Genomic DNA, 17,012 nt, shown 5'->3' with positions numbered 1-17,012 from the left:
CTAAGTACTATAAAGTCATATTATGTTAGGAATGCTCTTTTGAGCTGCATAAACCTGCTTTATCTATTGAGAAAGGCATATTTTACTAATGGGTCAGGTAGAAAATGAAGATACTCAAAAGTTGATTACATGTTCCAATGGTCTTGACTTCTCATATTTGCATCTTATGCTATTGGTTAAATTTGGGTGGGTTCTTTTCCTTACCAACACTGATTTCTCAATTTCTTAGATGCGCATACTATTTTAGAAGGCTTAAATCCCAGACACTGAGACAATATTAAAATTAGGAACCAGTCAAAAATCAGCCAGAAAATCTTGAAGCCCAGGCATGGCAATCTGTAGTTCAATCTAAAAAGCTCTTTAAGCTTCTCCTTTCATAATTCAACATTCCTGACTGTGTACATTAGCTGATTAGACTGTGTGATGATGGCCAATCTGAATGAGAAGGGACATAGCTAGATTTGGATCCATGCACAGGGAACATTCCCTAGAATGATGAACAGCTAGGAGTCAGCTTTCTAAACAGTCTCGTTTCCGCTTCTTTATCATATTCATAGACCAGTCTGTGCACAGCCAGGGCCCAGCTCTGTCTTCCTTCTAGAAAAGACTGGAGTCCTTGCATTTCTAATCTACCAACATGTGCGGTTCTTGCACTTTTAATTTATGAGTGTTTAGGGGGGACCTCTCTGACTTGGGAACATATTGGCTCGGTCTAATGCTTGGAGATTATTAAACTTGGAGCTATGCTCCACTATCAAGTCTACAGATCTTTTATTTAGAAGATATGGTGCTCTAAATGCACAAAGAGCTCCCTGTCACCTTCACATTAAAGCCCCTAGTGCCTGGTAAATGGAATTATATAGCTGTCATCTTCTTTCCCCAAAGTTTTAAGAGTACAATGGGCTCATTTTTTCACACTCCATCCCAGCTTCAGAACTAAGAGACCTACTTTGTATTGATTTAAGGTCTCAGAAATAAATAAACCTGCTTCACCACTGTGATTCACAACAAATTCATGATACACTATTGCATGATATATTTCAAGCTCTTGCTCTGGCTCTCTTTTTCCTCTGGTGAGTGATGGGGGAGGTGGGAGGTGGTAGGGAGCTGCAAAGCTGACAGCCTGATGGTTATTGGAGATGGTTGCTGACTGCAAATCCAAGAATAGACACTGTTGGAGGAGTATGGGAATTTTTTTACAACTAGGGGGCAGGGGTGAGAAGCTAATTTACTTGGGCTTCAGGCTGGGGTTGGGGGAGAAGAAAGGCTGAAGAGAGGAGAGGGGCTGACAGAGTAGCAAAGCTTCAAGTAAGCACTGATCTGCAAAGACAGAGCTATGAATATATGTAGAAAGAGAGACAGGTGAAGAAAATTCAACATATGAAGGTGTAACATACTACTGAATATAAAATGAAGAAGACGAAGAAACCAATCTTCCTAAGGAACCGTGTGTACAGAGCTAAGTGGGCCCTTAGCTTGAGTTCAGAGACAATGTTTTATTAGAGACAGACAGTGCAGAGACCCTACATGCCACCCAAAGTGTGAGGTAGAGGCATTTCTTCATTCTAATACTCAGGACACATCAGAACCCTGGAGGTGGAAATGGACAATGGATATAGGGTAGAGATATAATGAAGGTCTACATGGATGAAGTGAGCCAGAGACTGTTCACTGAGGCAAGAGGGTAATACATTCTAGCAGTTTAGCTTGTGTTTGTGTACCCTTAGGGTCTGAGTACCTAAGTCTACATCACCTTTACTGATTCCACCAAATCTTAGACCCAATGAGTTTTAGATGGTATCTACAAATATAGCAGTCAAAAAGAACTATCCTCCAACCTTATATCAGGATCTTGACTTTCAACAAGGCAGAGGAGGAGAAAGCAGGAGATAATCGGGCTCCGAAGATACTGCATGGCACTGCAGGAGACCCCTAAGGTTCCAAGGAGTACTTCCAAGGGGAATTAAGTTTTAACTGTTTCTCTTGTTTCTTCTACTTATTTCACATTTTTAATTGGCAAAGTTATTTATAAATCCAATTTCTTTTCTATCTTGGAATAGCATTTTCATCTTCACTACATTTGTTCTTGAGACAAGACCAGACTCTGAACACAAAAGTACATGAGAAAGATTTTGGTTCCATTCAATTTCCAATTGGTCGTATCATAAAACTGGGAGTTTCTTTGTTAAATTCGAACACTGTCTTTAAAGAGTGATCAGTCTCTCTGTACAGGGAAACAGACTTTAGCCAAATATAAAGAAGAACTCACAGATGAATACATAGATGAATGGGATTGGCTCCAAAAGTACTGAGCTCCCATTCAGTTGAATTTTTCACACATAATTGGGTGACTATTTAGCAATGGTGTCACAGAGGAGATTCACACAACAATTGTGTGGTTGAACTTTTGAGGATCCTCCCACTCTCAAGATTTATAATTCTACAGCCACTTGTGATTGTGAACAACATATAGTGTTTACTTTTCTGTAATCTAGATAAGAAACAAAATTAAAAAAATTTTAAATCATCATGCTCTTCAACTTCCATTCCTGGTCTCACAGGTATGTAATAATTTTACATATCACTAATATGTAATTTAATATATAATACCCTAATATGCAATAACTTTTAAAATTCCCCACCTCCTATCTATTCACTCCCCAGCCTAAAACAGTTCCCTGGCTACAGATCAATATGCATCTTTATAGCATCACAGAATACTAGATATTGAACAGAATTTAAGATTAAGAGATCCTCTGGTCTTCTACTTAAAAAAAATAAGCAAACCAAAAACAGGCTTAATTCACTTTATTTTTCTTATGTAAAAACTCTGTGTTGTAGCCACAGTTGGAGCCTGGGTCCCCTGCATGGAGACTCTGGTGTGGGTCTTGACGAGGTGGTCAGTGAATTCCTGACAGGAAGACTTGATGAATACAATCTCCTTCCAGAGGTCGGGGGTCAGGCAGCTGTAGGTTTTAGAGATGGCATCAAAGGCGGCCTTGAGAAAGTTCCCTAGGATGGCAGTGCAGCCCCTGGCTGAGGTGTAGCAGTCATCAATACTGGCCATCAGCAGCAGCTTCTTGGGCACCAGGGCCGAGACGATGCCAGTGCCCCGGGCGCGGGGATGAGGCGCACCAGCACAGAGCTACAGCCACCTGTCACCTTGCAAGGGATGGTGTGGGCCTTCTTCTCCCAGTAGCCTCTGTGCATGGGGACAATGAAGAGCTCGGCCAGGATGATGGCCCCATGGATGGCAGTGGCCACCTCCCTGAAGTACTTAACACCCAGACCAACATGGCCATTGTAGTCCCTGATGGCAACAAACATCTTGAACCTGGTGTGCTGGCAAGCACGGGTCTGCTTCTGCACTGGCATAATCTTCAAAACCTCATCCTTGAGAGAGGTCCCCACGAAAAAGTTAGTGATCTCAGATTCCTTGATGGGCAGGGAGAAGAGATAGATCTCCTCCAGGGACTTGATCTTCATGTCCTTGACCAGGTGGCCCAACTTGGTCATCCATTCCTTGCCCTCGGCCTTGCCTCCATGAGCTCTGTGGGGCCCAGGCCCTGTTCACGGCCATGGTCCCAGCCCTGGATGCCACTGCCAAAGGTTTCACGGTTCCCCATCTCAGGCACCCCCACACCTGGCTAATTTTTTAATTATTTTGTAGAGGGGGTCTTGCTTCTTGCTATATTGCCCAGCCTGGTCTTGAACTCCTGGCCTCAAGCCATCCTCCTTCCTCAGCCTCCCAAAGTGCTTGGATTATAGGATTACCACGCCAACCTGATTTTCTACTTTAAAATGGGAAATGTATTATGCCTTCCATTTCACAAAGAGGAAACTAACATCTAAATAGATTAAAGCCCAAAGTTGCTTACCTAGTAAATGTCAGGGAGAAGAATCATCAAAAGTTTTTTTTTTTTTTTTTTTCTTTCTGAGATGGAGTTTTGCTGTTTTTGCCCAGGCTGGAGTGCAGTGGTGCAATCTTGGCTCGCTGCCACCTCTGACTCCCAGGTTCAAGTGATTCTCCCGCCTCAGCCTCCTGAGTAGCTGGGATTACAGGTGTGTGCCACCACGTCTGGCTAATTTTGTATTTTTAGTAGAGACAGGGCTTTACCACGTTGGCCAGGCTGGTCTCAAACCACTGACCTCAGGTGATCCGCCTGCCTCTGCCTCCCAAAGTGCTGGGATTACAGGTATGAGCCACTATGCCTGGCCAAGTTTTTTTTTTTTTTTTTTTAATCTAAAGGTTCTGTAACTCCAAAAAGTTTGAGCACATTCATAATAGGTTGTCAAACATAATTTCCGAGTCTGTATTCAATGCCCCAAATAGGGTCTCAGAGCTTTCACTTTATCTAGAAGCTCTGGACTGGTACTTGCTGTAGGGTCTCCCAAATTCTTAGACCCTAAGCCACCATATATGCATGGGCTCTCTTAGAGTCAGAGACAACTTCTGTAGTGGAGCTCTGTGTGGCGATTCCACCCTGCAAGATCTCCAAACCAGAGCAATCAGGATTGCTGGCAGGTCACTAATGCACACTAATAGAGTCAAACATAACCTGGTATAGTTTTCTACCAAACTTGAGGAATATCAAATGAAAAACAAACAAAACAATGCCCGCAAATGGGGCCAGATTTACCAATATTTTATGTGTGGGGAGGCAGCGTTTGAAAATTAGGGAGATCTGTCCATTGTGCAATACTTTCTGAGAACTCATTCATAATGCTAAAGCAAGGATTACTCAGAAAGGAAGCTAAAATGCCCTCTTTAGAAAGGAGAGTGATCCCATCTGGAGCTATGGGAGTACAGGGACTGTCTATTGTGAAAATAGGTAGTTAGGGACTTTTAAAAATGCAAATTGCTAGACTGATCCTTAGAGTGATTATGAGCTATTGTATCAACAAGTCCTTGGGGACTCTTGTAGACAGATGACTGACATATATACTACCCTGTCACGACCGAACATCATGCCTCTCACGTTAATGGCTTTCCAAAGTGCGTTGATTGTTGCTAGATACATCTATTGGGAAAGTCAATACATGAATGTACTGCCACAGTGAGGACTGTCATCTAACATTTTCTTGAAGGAATTTTTGCCTTCAAAGAATCAGAAAGTATAGAGAATAATGTGTTCGTATTTCCTTTCCAGAACCAGGATAAGAAATTGCAATGAGAAGGAACCCTAAATGCACCTTAGAGAAGACTACGGCAGTGCCAATGTTTTACCTATTTTGGCTCATTTAATTCTCACAACGACTCCGGTACACAGATACTATTATTATTCTCTCTTTTACAGTTAATAAAACTGTAACCCAGAAAGATTAAATAAATTGCCAGAGGTCACACAACTAAGTAGGTGGTAGAGCCAAGAATTAAACCTGGGCAGCCTGGCTCTAGCCTCTCCATGCTCATAACATCTTTTTTTTTTTTTTTTAACTAATAAAAAAATTGTAATTTACTTAGAAGCATTCAGAATGCCAACAAAACAGCTGCAATTTTTTTTTTTTTTTTTGCAATTACAGAGTGGTATTCAGTTAACAGAACAATTGTTTCATATAAGCTGCATCAGAGACAATTGAAAAAACTACCATCCCCATATATAACTTACGTGTGCTATGCACCAACAACAACCTGCTTAAAATTTTTATGCCAATTTACAACCCCCATACTGTACCAGGCAAGGTTAGTGGCTATGAAAATACCACCAGGACAGGGCTATCTAAAGACACATTTGGTAGTGTGTTAACTATACAAAAGAAGACACCACACAGTTTTAAAAAATTCTTATACAGCCTTACATTTCAATTTTTTTCTTTAAAAGGAGTGAGTTGTATACAGGGGGATTAACCGCTTTATAGACAAGAAAAAAATCTGTGCTAGAACCAAATTATTCATCATCATCATCTTCTTCATCTTCCTCCTCCTCATCCTCTTCATCTTCCTTCTTTTTCTTGCTTTTTCAGCCTTGGCAACTCCCTTTTTTGCTGCATCAGGCTTTCCTTTAGCTCAATATGCAGCAGTATCCTTTTCATATTTTTCCTTCAGCTTCGCAGCCTTCTTTTCATAAGGCTGCTTGTCATCTGCAGCAGTGTTATTCCACATCTCTCCCAGTTTCTTTGCAACATCACCAATGGACAGGCCAGGATGTTCTCCTTTGATTTTGGGCGATACTCAGAATACAACAGGAAGAACGATGAAGGAGGCCTCTTGGGTGCATTGGGATCCCTGAACTTCTTTTTTGTCTCCCCTTCAGGAGGGATATAGGTTTTCATTTCTCTTTCATAATGGGTCTTGTCTGCCTTTGCCATATCTTCAAATTTTCCCTTCTGTTTAGCAGACATGGTCTTCCACCTCTCTGAGCACTTCTTAGAAAACTGAGAAGTCGACTGAAGCATCTGGATGCTTCTTATGCTCCTCCCAACAAGTTTGCACAAAAAATGCGTATGACAACATCTTGCCTCTAGGCTTCTTAGGATCTCCTTTGCCCATGTTTAGTTATTTTTCCACAGTGAGGCACAGAGTCACCCAGTGCCCATCTGGCTCTCGCTTGCCCTGGCGCTGTCTCTATCGTAACCTCTTTAAGTTATGTGAAAGTTACAACGCTGCCCGCCCCACAGTGAGAGCTAAGTAATCTCTCCTTCCCTTCTTGAGCCTCCATGACTTTCATGTTGTGTTTCAGAGAGTCATGGGTGAGCACGGAGACTATACAGTGCAGGTCCCTGGTGTAACAGACAATTCCCACTCATGAGAGGAACTCTAGTACTGTGCCTAACAGTGTCAGCTATGACAACTTCACATTTCATACTACATAGCTGCAGAAAAATACGTATATGAGAACCAGAGAGAAATGTAACTTACTTGCACCAAGTTTCAAAAGCAAGATTAGCAGAATTAGCCCCCTACCAAACTAATGGCCCTAGTCATACCCATCACATAATTTCTTTTTTCTTGGCAGATTCAGTGGAAACAGGGGCCTGATCTCGCTAAGGGGGATGAGAGTATAGGATTTTTTTTTTTCCTAAAAAAGAAGCAGAGCTTTAAAATACAAGAAAAGTCACATATCATCTCTTGGTGAATCTATCACCTGCATATCACTGCCTTTGGCATATACCTTACCTTTACAGGCAGTTAATGTCCAGAGGACAACCATAAACTGCATACTCTTATTTCTCTGGATAGAGAATGTGCTCTCTCTCCCCAAGTCTGGGGCAATGGATTGAGAGCTAGTAGGCTCCAGTACACATCAGTGTTCCTTTACAATACAAGTTCTTCCCAGCCTATCTGCCACCTAACACTATGTTAAACATACTAATACTTTTACCAGGAAAGGGAGAAAAAAATAAAGTAAAAAGGAAACTGAGAGGAAGAGTGGTGGGGGGAGGGAAAGTAAATATGATCATCTCTGCAAATGTCCAGTGGCACATAGACTTAAGAGTTTATGACTCTGCAATCATCTCAGCTCCTTAAGGGTGCATCTTACCAGTTCCCCAAGTACACAGGTTACTGCCTTTGCCAGGCCAGCATGACTCCCTTCAAGCAGGGTAATTTGCCACACACATCAGGTCTGCCACGCAGTGAGGCATTTTAAGGAATCTGTCACCCACAGCCTACAGTTCCTAGAGTTAGGATCTACTACCTTGAGTGACATGAAATAGCAAGCCCCTAGAAACTTCTCTTATTAATGTCATCATTCTCACGATATTTGGACAAACAGGAAAACGACCGGACCACCTTCCCTTAGGCTTTACAGACCACTAAGCAAAGAGGCCTGAGCTTTCTTCAATGAAACTTAGGGACATGAAAGTTCCTGTTCTGACCCTGATCTAGTCTCTGTCAATGAAACTAAGTCACTTTCCCTTCTGTTTTTGCCTTCCTGTCTACAAAATATAGCCCTGATACAATTAGCCCATTCCAGAAGATAGCAAGGAACCAGACAGATATTCTTGACTGAATTTCAAGTAAACCCACTTGGGCTGCTTCTAATCACCAGCCTACTGCCTTTAGTTCTAATGTCAAATGTGCTTAGTAACACTCAATAAAATCCAGATACTACATCTCATCTCAATTTGGGTAATATTTTGAATATTTTACAAATAACTACAGGCAACAAAGCAAGACAGACATGGAAAGAAGATACACAAATGGTGAGTTCACAGGGGGAAAAGGATAAAAATACAAAGGTGGGAAGCACTTCCTGGTTTTGGAATAAAAGACACAGTGGCAAAGGATGAAGTCCATGAATAAAACATGTAAGTATACAGAAAAACCACCAAAAGTAAAAAAAACAGGAAAACATCAGAAAATATTTATTTTATATGAAGGTTACTACTGTTGGCTATAAAAAGAAATCCTTCAAAAAGTAAGAGTCTTTGGAAGCAAAAGATAGGAAGGTGTAAACTAATTAAAAAAAGGCTAATGACAGGCAACATCATGTGTACGCCGAGATGGAGTATAGCCATAAAAGCCAGGCACACACATGCAATGTATTAAGTTGAAAATGCTGTCTCTTCAGCTTCATATCTATTAAAGGAAGAAACAATTTACAGGTTGCTGCATTATGGGAGTATGATATGTGGACTGTCAACCTTTTCTCTTCAAACTGAACCATGTTAAGTAAAATCAATGATGGGGTTTGCGGGGTAGGGGATGGAAGGGGAAAAGCAGGGAGAAAGAAAGTTTTTAAAAATCTCTGCCTCAGCAAAAGTTTTCATTAAAATTTTAGACAAATGATCCCTGTGTCCTTCTCCCTTGCTGCCTGGGGCTCCATGCTATTTCTATGCAAATAACAACCTCGTGGTTTATATCTTATTATTTCCACCGGAGCTGCAGCGACATGACCTGAGATGTGTAAGAGGTTGGGGGGGGGGAGGGCAGAGGAGGGGAGCTGGAGAGGAGAGAGAAAGGGAGAGAAAGAGAGAGAGAGGGAGGGGGAAAGGGAGGGGGGAGAGCGAGAGAGGGTGTTCACTCAAGTGTGAAAAAATATTGTCAGGAGTGAGCATCAAGAACAAAAAAAAATTGCAGGGATAACGTGTTTATTTCAGTCCCCCCCCAAAACCCCCCAACCCCCCCTTCCTGCAAACCAGCACCTTTTAAAATTCATTGGGCATCAGGCGATCATGCACAATCCATCTGCTTTCACTTTATCATTTGCATTTCATGCCTCCTGGCTTTTGATGTGCTGATACTTTGATGCAGTCAGGAGACGCGCATTATCATTATTTCAATTTTCAAAGGGGTCAACGGGATCGGCACTTGCACACACAAGATTTTTTTCCCCTACAACCTCTGAACACCCCCACTCCTTATTCTTCACCCCAATGTTTAACATAAAGGATGAAGACTCAAAAAGGTGGGGGTCAAATATTTACAGTCTAAGACTGTATATAAGCTTGCATATGTCTCCTACATTTCCGCTTTACACAGGTACATACTATGAGCAAAATGGCCAAGGCTTAAGAAAGGAGGCTCTATAATGTTTCAAAAACACAAAGACTTTCTCACACATGGACACACAGGGCGGCACACAGACAGAGAAAGAGGGGGATCTATATGCAAGACACAGACACAAAGAGACAGAAAGATCAGCACCCACACAGAAAGAGACATGCACTCAGGGTGACTTGCACACACCCAGAGTACACAATACAGAGAGATACCTACAGAAAGAAAGGCAAACAAAGATGAAGAAAAACACCAGCACACACAAAGACAACACACAGAAGGAGTGAGTCAGAGGAAGCCATCAGAGCATGGTAGTTTCCTTTTTCATACCTTATAGGCAAAGGGGCTGATAGGACATTCTGAACGAATTTGCATAAAATCGGGTGTCTTCAGCAGCACAGCTCTATACTTAAGAGGAGCTGACATGAAGATAGTGAAGCAGGCAGAGCGACATTAGGTAACCTCTGTATCTGATCACTCCCTTCAGCTAAAAATAATCATGTCCTTTTGGAAATGAGCATTGTTTGGTAAGTTAAAGCTATAGCTTTATTTGTCTTTCACCCTGTAACTAAGCTTTTCTTTTAACAAGCAGCCCTGTAAGCTATGAAGGTGAATATAATGAATTTGATTAGAACAATTCAATCAGATTTTAAGAAATCAATCTCTAATGTTTCTTCATGGCACAAATGAAATTCAACTAGCAAGTTTTCAAGCAAAACAAAACCAAAAACCCAACATCTGCTTTTTGTAATATTCTTTGTATATAATATAGTATAGGGGCAGGGGGGAGAAAGAAACTCAATATAAGAAGATATATTTCAGAAATTAGCTCTCTGACTGGGTATGGGAACATCATGGAAATATAGGTTTTTTAAGTACCATTATCTATGAGAACAGAATTTTTAAAATTCTGTTCTCATAGATAATGGTACCTAAAATTATCTTCAGCATTCATCAATATCTCATCCTAAGAAGGTATCCAAAAGAGCAACTTAAAAAACAACAACAACCTTAAGACTCTCAGCAGTTTCTCCCACTGCAATAATAATCTTCAGTAGTAGTGGTTCACAACCTTTATTTCCAGGCTACTCTCCAAAAAGGGAGGAAGACAGCCAAGTTCGCTGCTGTTAGCACTGCTGTGCCTTTCCTTGATGAGAAAAGCAAGCCCAGAGGAGGAGACAGAGTTCATATGAATGCACAGAGCAAGCTGATCACATCAAATGATTCCTCTAATTTCTGACATCCACAAAATCTAATGAAACCAATGGAATTATCAACTTTTTCCTAAATGGGAATGACAGAACACTTAATTCTTACCCTTACACTTGAAAGTCAAGACTTGATAAAAAGTTCCTGCAAGTGGAGTAAACATAGTATCTGATACAATTTAGTATGTGTATTAACTCCATAAGCTCAATCACCAAATCATGTTAGAGAGAGGAATGGGAAACTGAAATTTGAATGTGGGCCAACACTTTTTGCCAAGAACTAGGTACTCTTTTTTTTTTTTTTAAGAGATGGGGTCTTACTATGTTGTCCAGGCTAGATTCAAACTCCTGGGTTCAAGCTATCCTCCTGCTTCAGCCTCCTGAGTAGCTGGGAATCTAGGCATGCCCAGTAGAACTAGGTACTTTTACTTATGTTTTCTCATTTGAGCTCCACATTATTTAAAGGTTTAAATTATCCCCTTTGACAGATAAGAAAGCTGAGGAGCTGAGAGGTTATATAAGTTGCACAAGGGCAGTCAGCCTCAGACTACTCCATTACATTTTTCTGGCCCTGAAGAGAAAATAATCTTTCTATGCTTGCAAAGATGTCAGAACTGCACTGTCCTTTATATATTCAGGTATTCTTAGATAGTTTTCACTCTTTCGAGCAGTGACCTTGCCATCCATTTTTTTCCCCTTTGGAAAAGCCCTTGTGAAGTTGGACTAAAAAGGCACAAACCTTTCTTTGGAAGGGAAGATAAATCTTTACGCATACTCTTTCCCAGTAACCCAGCCATGCATCCATCCACCCATCTTCCCACGCAATATTTGCCAAATATTTCTTCTATGTACAAGAGACCACCATTTTCAAGAGGTGTATTTACAGATTTCACAAAATCATTAAAACTTGATAGTCTCAACACCTAGGCTGGTACCTAATTCATGATGTAGGCCTGAAATGGGAACTAGCACAGCTGGAATCAGAGACAGCTCAATGTGTGTGTATAGATCTCCTCACATCTTTTACTAATAGATTAAGAAAAAGAGAGGAGAGGTGGGACAGAACAGAAGCGTTCAATTAATTCTGTCTTTCTACAACAACACTAAAACATAAGCGCTTTAGAGCAGCGGTTTTATATGGTTTGTTCACTAACATATACACAGGGCTTGGAACAGTGCCCAGAAAACAGTAAGTACTCAAAATAGTTGATAAATGAAATGAATGAATGAATGAATGAATAAAAAGGCAAGCAAGTCAATGGGCAGAAAAGATGGAGGGAGAGGGGAAGAGATAGACTGAGGAAGGCATGGATTGAACTGCTTCCTTCCAAATCAGGATCTTGAATTAAGAATTCACACAACAATCTTCAATCAGCTATGCATACTTCTTCAAAACCCTAGAAACTTACTTTGTTGAGGGCTCCAGCTCCTGTTAGAATTAAGTGAGAATTCTCAACCTGGATGGTTCTCTGTCCCAGCCGGACAAGGTAAGCCCCAATCCCAATGGCCCGGCACGTCACCTTAGAAAAGAATAAATTCTACATGTCACATATTTATGTCCTCTCTGAAGCTATAAGAACTAAGGCATAGATAAGTAAAATCCAAATTAACAGAAATAAACATTGCTTTTTATGAAGTCTGTTTGATTGACAACAACATACACACACAAAAATTTCGTGGTCAAAGAAAAGAAAATACAATGATGCAAAATTCAGGCTGGGTGCAATGGCTCAGGCCTATCATCCTAGCACGCACTTTAGGAGTCTGAGGTGGGCGGATCGCTTGAGCCCAGGAGTTCAAGACTACCTTGGGGCCGGGCGAGGCAGCTCACACCTGTAATCCCGGCACTTTGGAAGGCTGAGGCCGGCGAATTACTTGAGGTCAGGAGTTCGAGACCAGCCTGGCCAACATGGCGAAACCCTGTCTCTAGCAAAAATACAAAAATTATCTGGGCGTCGTGGCACGTGCCTGTAATCCCAGCTACTCGGGAGGCCAAGGCAGGAAAACCACTTGAACCCAGGAGGCAGAGGTTGCAGTGAGCTGAGATCACACCACTGCACTCCATCCTGGGCAACACAGTGAGACTCTGTCTCAAAAAAAAAAAAAGACCTACTTGGGCAACATAGCGAGACCCCCATCACTACAAAAAATTTAAAAATTAGTTGGAGATGGTGGCACATGCCTGTAGCCCTAGCTACCTGGAAGCTGAGGTAGGAGGATCACTTGAGCCCAGAGGGTAAAGGCTGCAGTGAGCTATGATTGCACCACTGTACTCTAGCCTGGGTGATAGAGTAAGACCCTGTCTCTTAAAAAAAAGAAAGAGGGGCCATGTGTGGTAGCTCACGCCGGTAATCCCAGCACCTTTGGAGGCCGAGGTGGGTGGATCACGAGGTCAAGAGATTGAGACCATCCTGGCCAACATGGTGAAACCCCGGCTCTATTAAAAATACAAAAATTAGCTGGGCATGGTGGCACTCGCCTGTAGTCCCAGCTACTCAGGAGGCTGAGGCAGGAAAATTGCTTGAACGCGGGAGGCGGAGGTTGCAGTGAGCTGAGATTGTGCCACTGCACTCCAGCCTGGTGACAGGGCAAGACTCCATCTCAAAAAAAAAAGAAAGAAAGAAAATAAAAAGAAGTTAAACTAAAAGCTAAAACAAAGTGCTGGGTTTATTTGAAAAATTCAGTTATTTATATTATCCTATCTTCCTATTATCATGTGTGATTAAAATATAATTACAGACATACAATCTTCAAGAAATGCTCTCATTTGGGACTGAATAGCAGTGATAAGAGAAAAAATAAACCTAGCCACACAGCCAGCTCTTCAAAAATTTCACATTCTAGAAAGATTTACCAGGCTGATGGTAATGATCTCATTATAGGCCAATGAGGATTCTCCAGCAATCATTCCAGAACCTCGAAGGTTCTCAGGTCCAATTCCCTCTTCTTTCCCAATAATATCTGTTATCTTGTACCTATTGGATATGGCCATGTCAAATTATGAATGTCAAACACAGTAACAACAAGCCATTAAAAGAATAATCACCATCAAAAAGCTGCTAAAAGTGTATTGAAAGCTTATATTTAATCCCAGGGCTTTATGTGCTTCCTTTTATACTCTTCATTCATAAGTCTTTCCTTCTTAGCTTGGTGCCTATTTTACCTGGAAGCAACATGGTTTAATAGAAAGAGCAAAATCTGGAATTAAGCAGATACACTTTTTTTTTTTTTTGAGGCGGAGTCTCGCTCTATTGGCAGGCTGGAGTGCAGTGGCGCAATCTCGGCTCACTGCAAGCTCTGCCTCCCGGGTTCACACCATTCTCCTGCCTCAGCCTCCTGAGTAGCTGGGACTACAGGCGCCCGCCACCATGCCCGGCTAATTTTTGTATTTTTAGTAGGGACGGGGTTTCACAGTGTTGGCCAGGATGGTCTCGATCTCTTGACCTCGTGATCCACCCGCCTCGGCCTCCCAAAGTGCTGGGATTACAGGTGTGAGCCACTGTGCCCGGCCAAGTGGACAGATTTAAATCCTTGCTCTGATACACACAGGAGTGTGACTCTAGAAATAATAATAACTTCTACAAAATGGGAATAATAATATCTACCTCTAAGGGTTGACAAGAAAGTTAAACTAAAGCAAACAAGGAAAAGGTTTGATGTTATAGATGGCCTTCAGATTTTAGATGCCCTCTCTTATTTTCTAGAACAAGTTTCTTAAAAACAAGGTCAATGTATATCTCTATAATGAGCAATAGGCATCATATCAACAATTTTAGACAATTTTACGTAGGAAGAGAATATCCAAACAGAGCGGTAGTGAGAATGCTCAGCTTAGTTTCTCAAGTCAAAAATCCTCTTCTAAGGTAGGATGAAGCAAAGGTCAAATTACTGAACTCCCATTCGTATTCCTTCATAAATATCAAGTATATACACAAGGGTCCCTGGATATGTCCTCTGGAGGGGCAGGTAGAATGTGTGTAGAAGTGAAATGCTGACCAAGTTGTCCAGAAAGCATCCTGTGGATCTAGTGGGAGTCACTCATCTCTCTTCCTGGCAGGGGATTAGGAATGATAGCTGATAATGGGAAATGGGAGATGGGGAATGCAACTAATAAAAGAAAGGAAAAATACAAAGTTGGAAGTAGAGATGGGCATATATTATTTATTGTTCCACGTGTACCCAGAAGGCTTGGCAGTGGGCAGTTTTATAAATTGAAATAATAAATAAGTACCCCATAGTGGCTCTTAAAATACTTTCTCCTGCCCCCACATTTTCCTGCTCCCTTCTTCATTTCCAGCCCTCCATCAATTCTTTTTCTTTGCCCTTGCTGTTGGTCTGTGACTTTGCATCTCTGCTTCCCAGATTCTGCTGCCTTTCTATTTTTAGCCTCTCCTAATATCCAATAATTTCCTAGTTCTTCCTTTTGTTCTGTATCTAGACTGTATCCTAAAGTTATGTCAGAAATGAGGCTACTGTCCCTTAAGGGGGTTAATTAACTACATTAATTGTATATGTGTGTGTGTGCCTGTTTGTATAAGGTCCATATAGTCATAAATATTCAAGGACCCAGCCAGACTTGCCTGTAACAAATTCAATATTCATAGATTCCAGAAATGAAGAGTTAAAAAATATCATAGGGGAAAATCCCATTCAGAGTAGCAAGAAAAAATGCAAAATATTTAGAAATAAGCATGAAGAAACTGGCAGAAGCTCACTGTAACTATATTGTGTCCCAGGGCACCATGATGAACTCCCAGAAGCACTGCAAGATATTTTAAATTTTTGAGAGAAGCACTATTATATGTGATATCTGTGACCCTATATGAACTACTAGCTTTAGATAGTTCATAGTAGTTCACTAACATTAGAATAGTGCTACATTCCTTTTGAAAATGTCCTGTCTTTGCAAGCTAGATTTTTGAAGTTTCTGTGAAAACTCAATGAAGAACAAGAAATGTGGGTGGCTATATCCAAGCTGATTCCAAGGTTTGAGATGTTATGCAGACACAAATATCTCATTAGTAAGTAACTGTTAATTATTTAAGAATAAATTTTTTCAATTTATGTATATAATTTTTTCAAATGATTATTAAGTTCTTAGGACAGAAATACTTATTGTTTAACTACCTAATAAGCAGAAATATTAAGTATATCTTATAGCCTAGGGGTGCTATGAAAAAATTACTGAGACACTAAGGATGCCATGAACCAAGAAAGTTTGGGAACCTCTGGCAAAACCTATATGAAGAAAACTACAAAACGTAAAAACAAAACAAAACAAAAAACCACTCATATAAATGGAAAAACATACCCTGTTTCTTTTTGGGGAAAGTTGGTATTACGAAGATGTCAGTTCTAAAATTAATGTGTAAACTCAATGCAATCTGAATCAAAATCATTATGGAAACTTTTTTGGAATTAGAAAAACATGAGCCTCTAGCCAAACACAGTGGCTTGCACCTGTAATCCCAGCTACTTGAGAGGTTGAGGTGGGAGGATTATTTGAGGTCAGGAGTTTGAGACCAGCCTGGGGAACCTAGCAAGACTCTATCTCTAAAATTAAAAAAATAATTAGTTGGGCATGATGGCACCTGTCTATAGTCCCAGCTACTTGGGAGACTGACATGGGACAATCTCTGAAGCTCAGGAGTTTGAGGGTTTAGTGACATATGATCACACCACTGCATCCCAGCCTGGGCAACAGAGTGAAACCCTGTCTCTAAAAACAAAAACCCTCTACATTAAAAAAAAGCAAAAGTAGCCAATAATACTTGAGGAAAAATTAAAATGTGAGAAAATTTGCCTCACTAGAATAGTTTAAATACTGTGGTATTAGCCCAAGAGCAGACAGACAGAACAAAAAAACACAAAAGAGTAAATTTTCAGTAAATAGTATTAGGGCAATTAACCTTTTTTTTTTTCTTTTTTTTGAGATGGAGTCTTGTTCTGTCACCCAGGCTGGAGTACAGTGGTGTCATCTCGGCTCACTGCAACCTCCACCTTCCGGGTTCAAGTGATTGTCCTGCCTCAGCCTCCCAAGTAGCTGGGACTACAGGCAAGCGCCACCAGGCCCGGCTAATTTGTGTATTTTTAGTAGGGATGGGGTTTCTCCATGTTGGCCAGGCTGGTTTCGCACTCCTGACCTGAAGTGATCTGCCTGCCTCGGCCTCCCAAAGTGCTGGGATTACAGGCGTGAAACACTGCACCTGGCCGAGCAATTAACATTCTTAAAAATACTTGCAGATAGATTATATAAAAACGTTCAACTTCTCTGGGAGTCAAAAATACAAGTTAAAATAACAATTGCCATTTTTATTCAATTGTATTAACTCACAATAATCAATGTTGGCAGGGGTGAAGAA

The 17,012-nt window shown here is 41.0% G+C and overlaps 1 protein-coding gene and 1 pseudogene across 9 annotated transcripts in view; both read right to left on the bottom strand.

Annotated features, from left to right (window-relative positions):
* Positions 1–17,012, bottom strand: part of ACACA (acetyl-CoA carboxylase alpha) — a 331,795-nt gene that overhangs the window by 52,613 nt on the left and 262,170 nt on the right. For all 9 annotated transcript variants that reach the window (XM_054456897.2, XM_063655503.1, XM_063655506.1 and 6 more), the window contains 2 exons: positions 13,505–13,625; positions 12,060–12,170 (listed from right to left, as the gene is read on the bottom strand). In XM_054456897.2, the coding sequence (XP_054312872.1) occupies positions 12,060–12,170; positions 13,505–13,625 (232 nt within the window). The remainder of the gene's footprint in view (positions 1–12,059; positions 12,171–13,504; positions 13,626–17,012) is intronic.
* LOC134738639 (high mobility group protein B1-like) lies at positions 5,466–9,015 on the bottom strand (annotated as a pseudogene).

Source organism: Pongo pygmaeus, chromosome 19 (assembly GCF_028885625.2).
Source record: "Pongo pygmaeus isolate AG05252 chromosome 19, NHGRI_mPonPyg2-v2.0_pri, whole genome shotgun sequence".
In the NCBI taxonomy this organism is placed as follows: Eukaryota; Metazoa; Chordata; class Mammalia; order Primates; family Hominidae; genus Pongo; species Pongo pygmaeus.
Note: the sequence above shows the minus strand (reverse complement) of the source record. Positions and strands in the feature narration are given on the sequence as shown.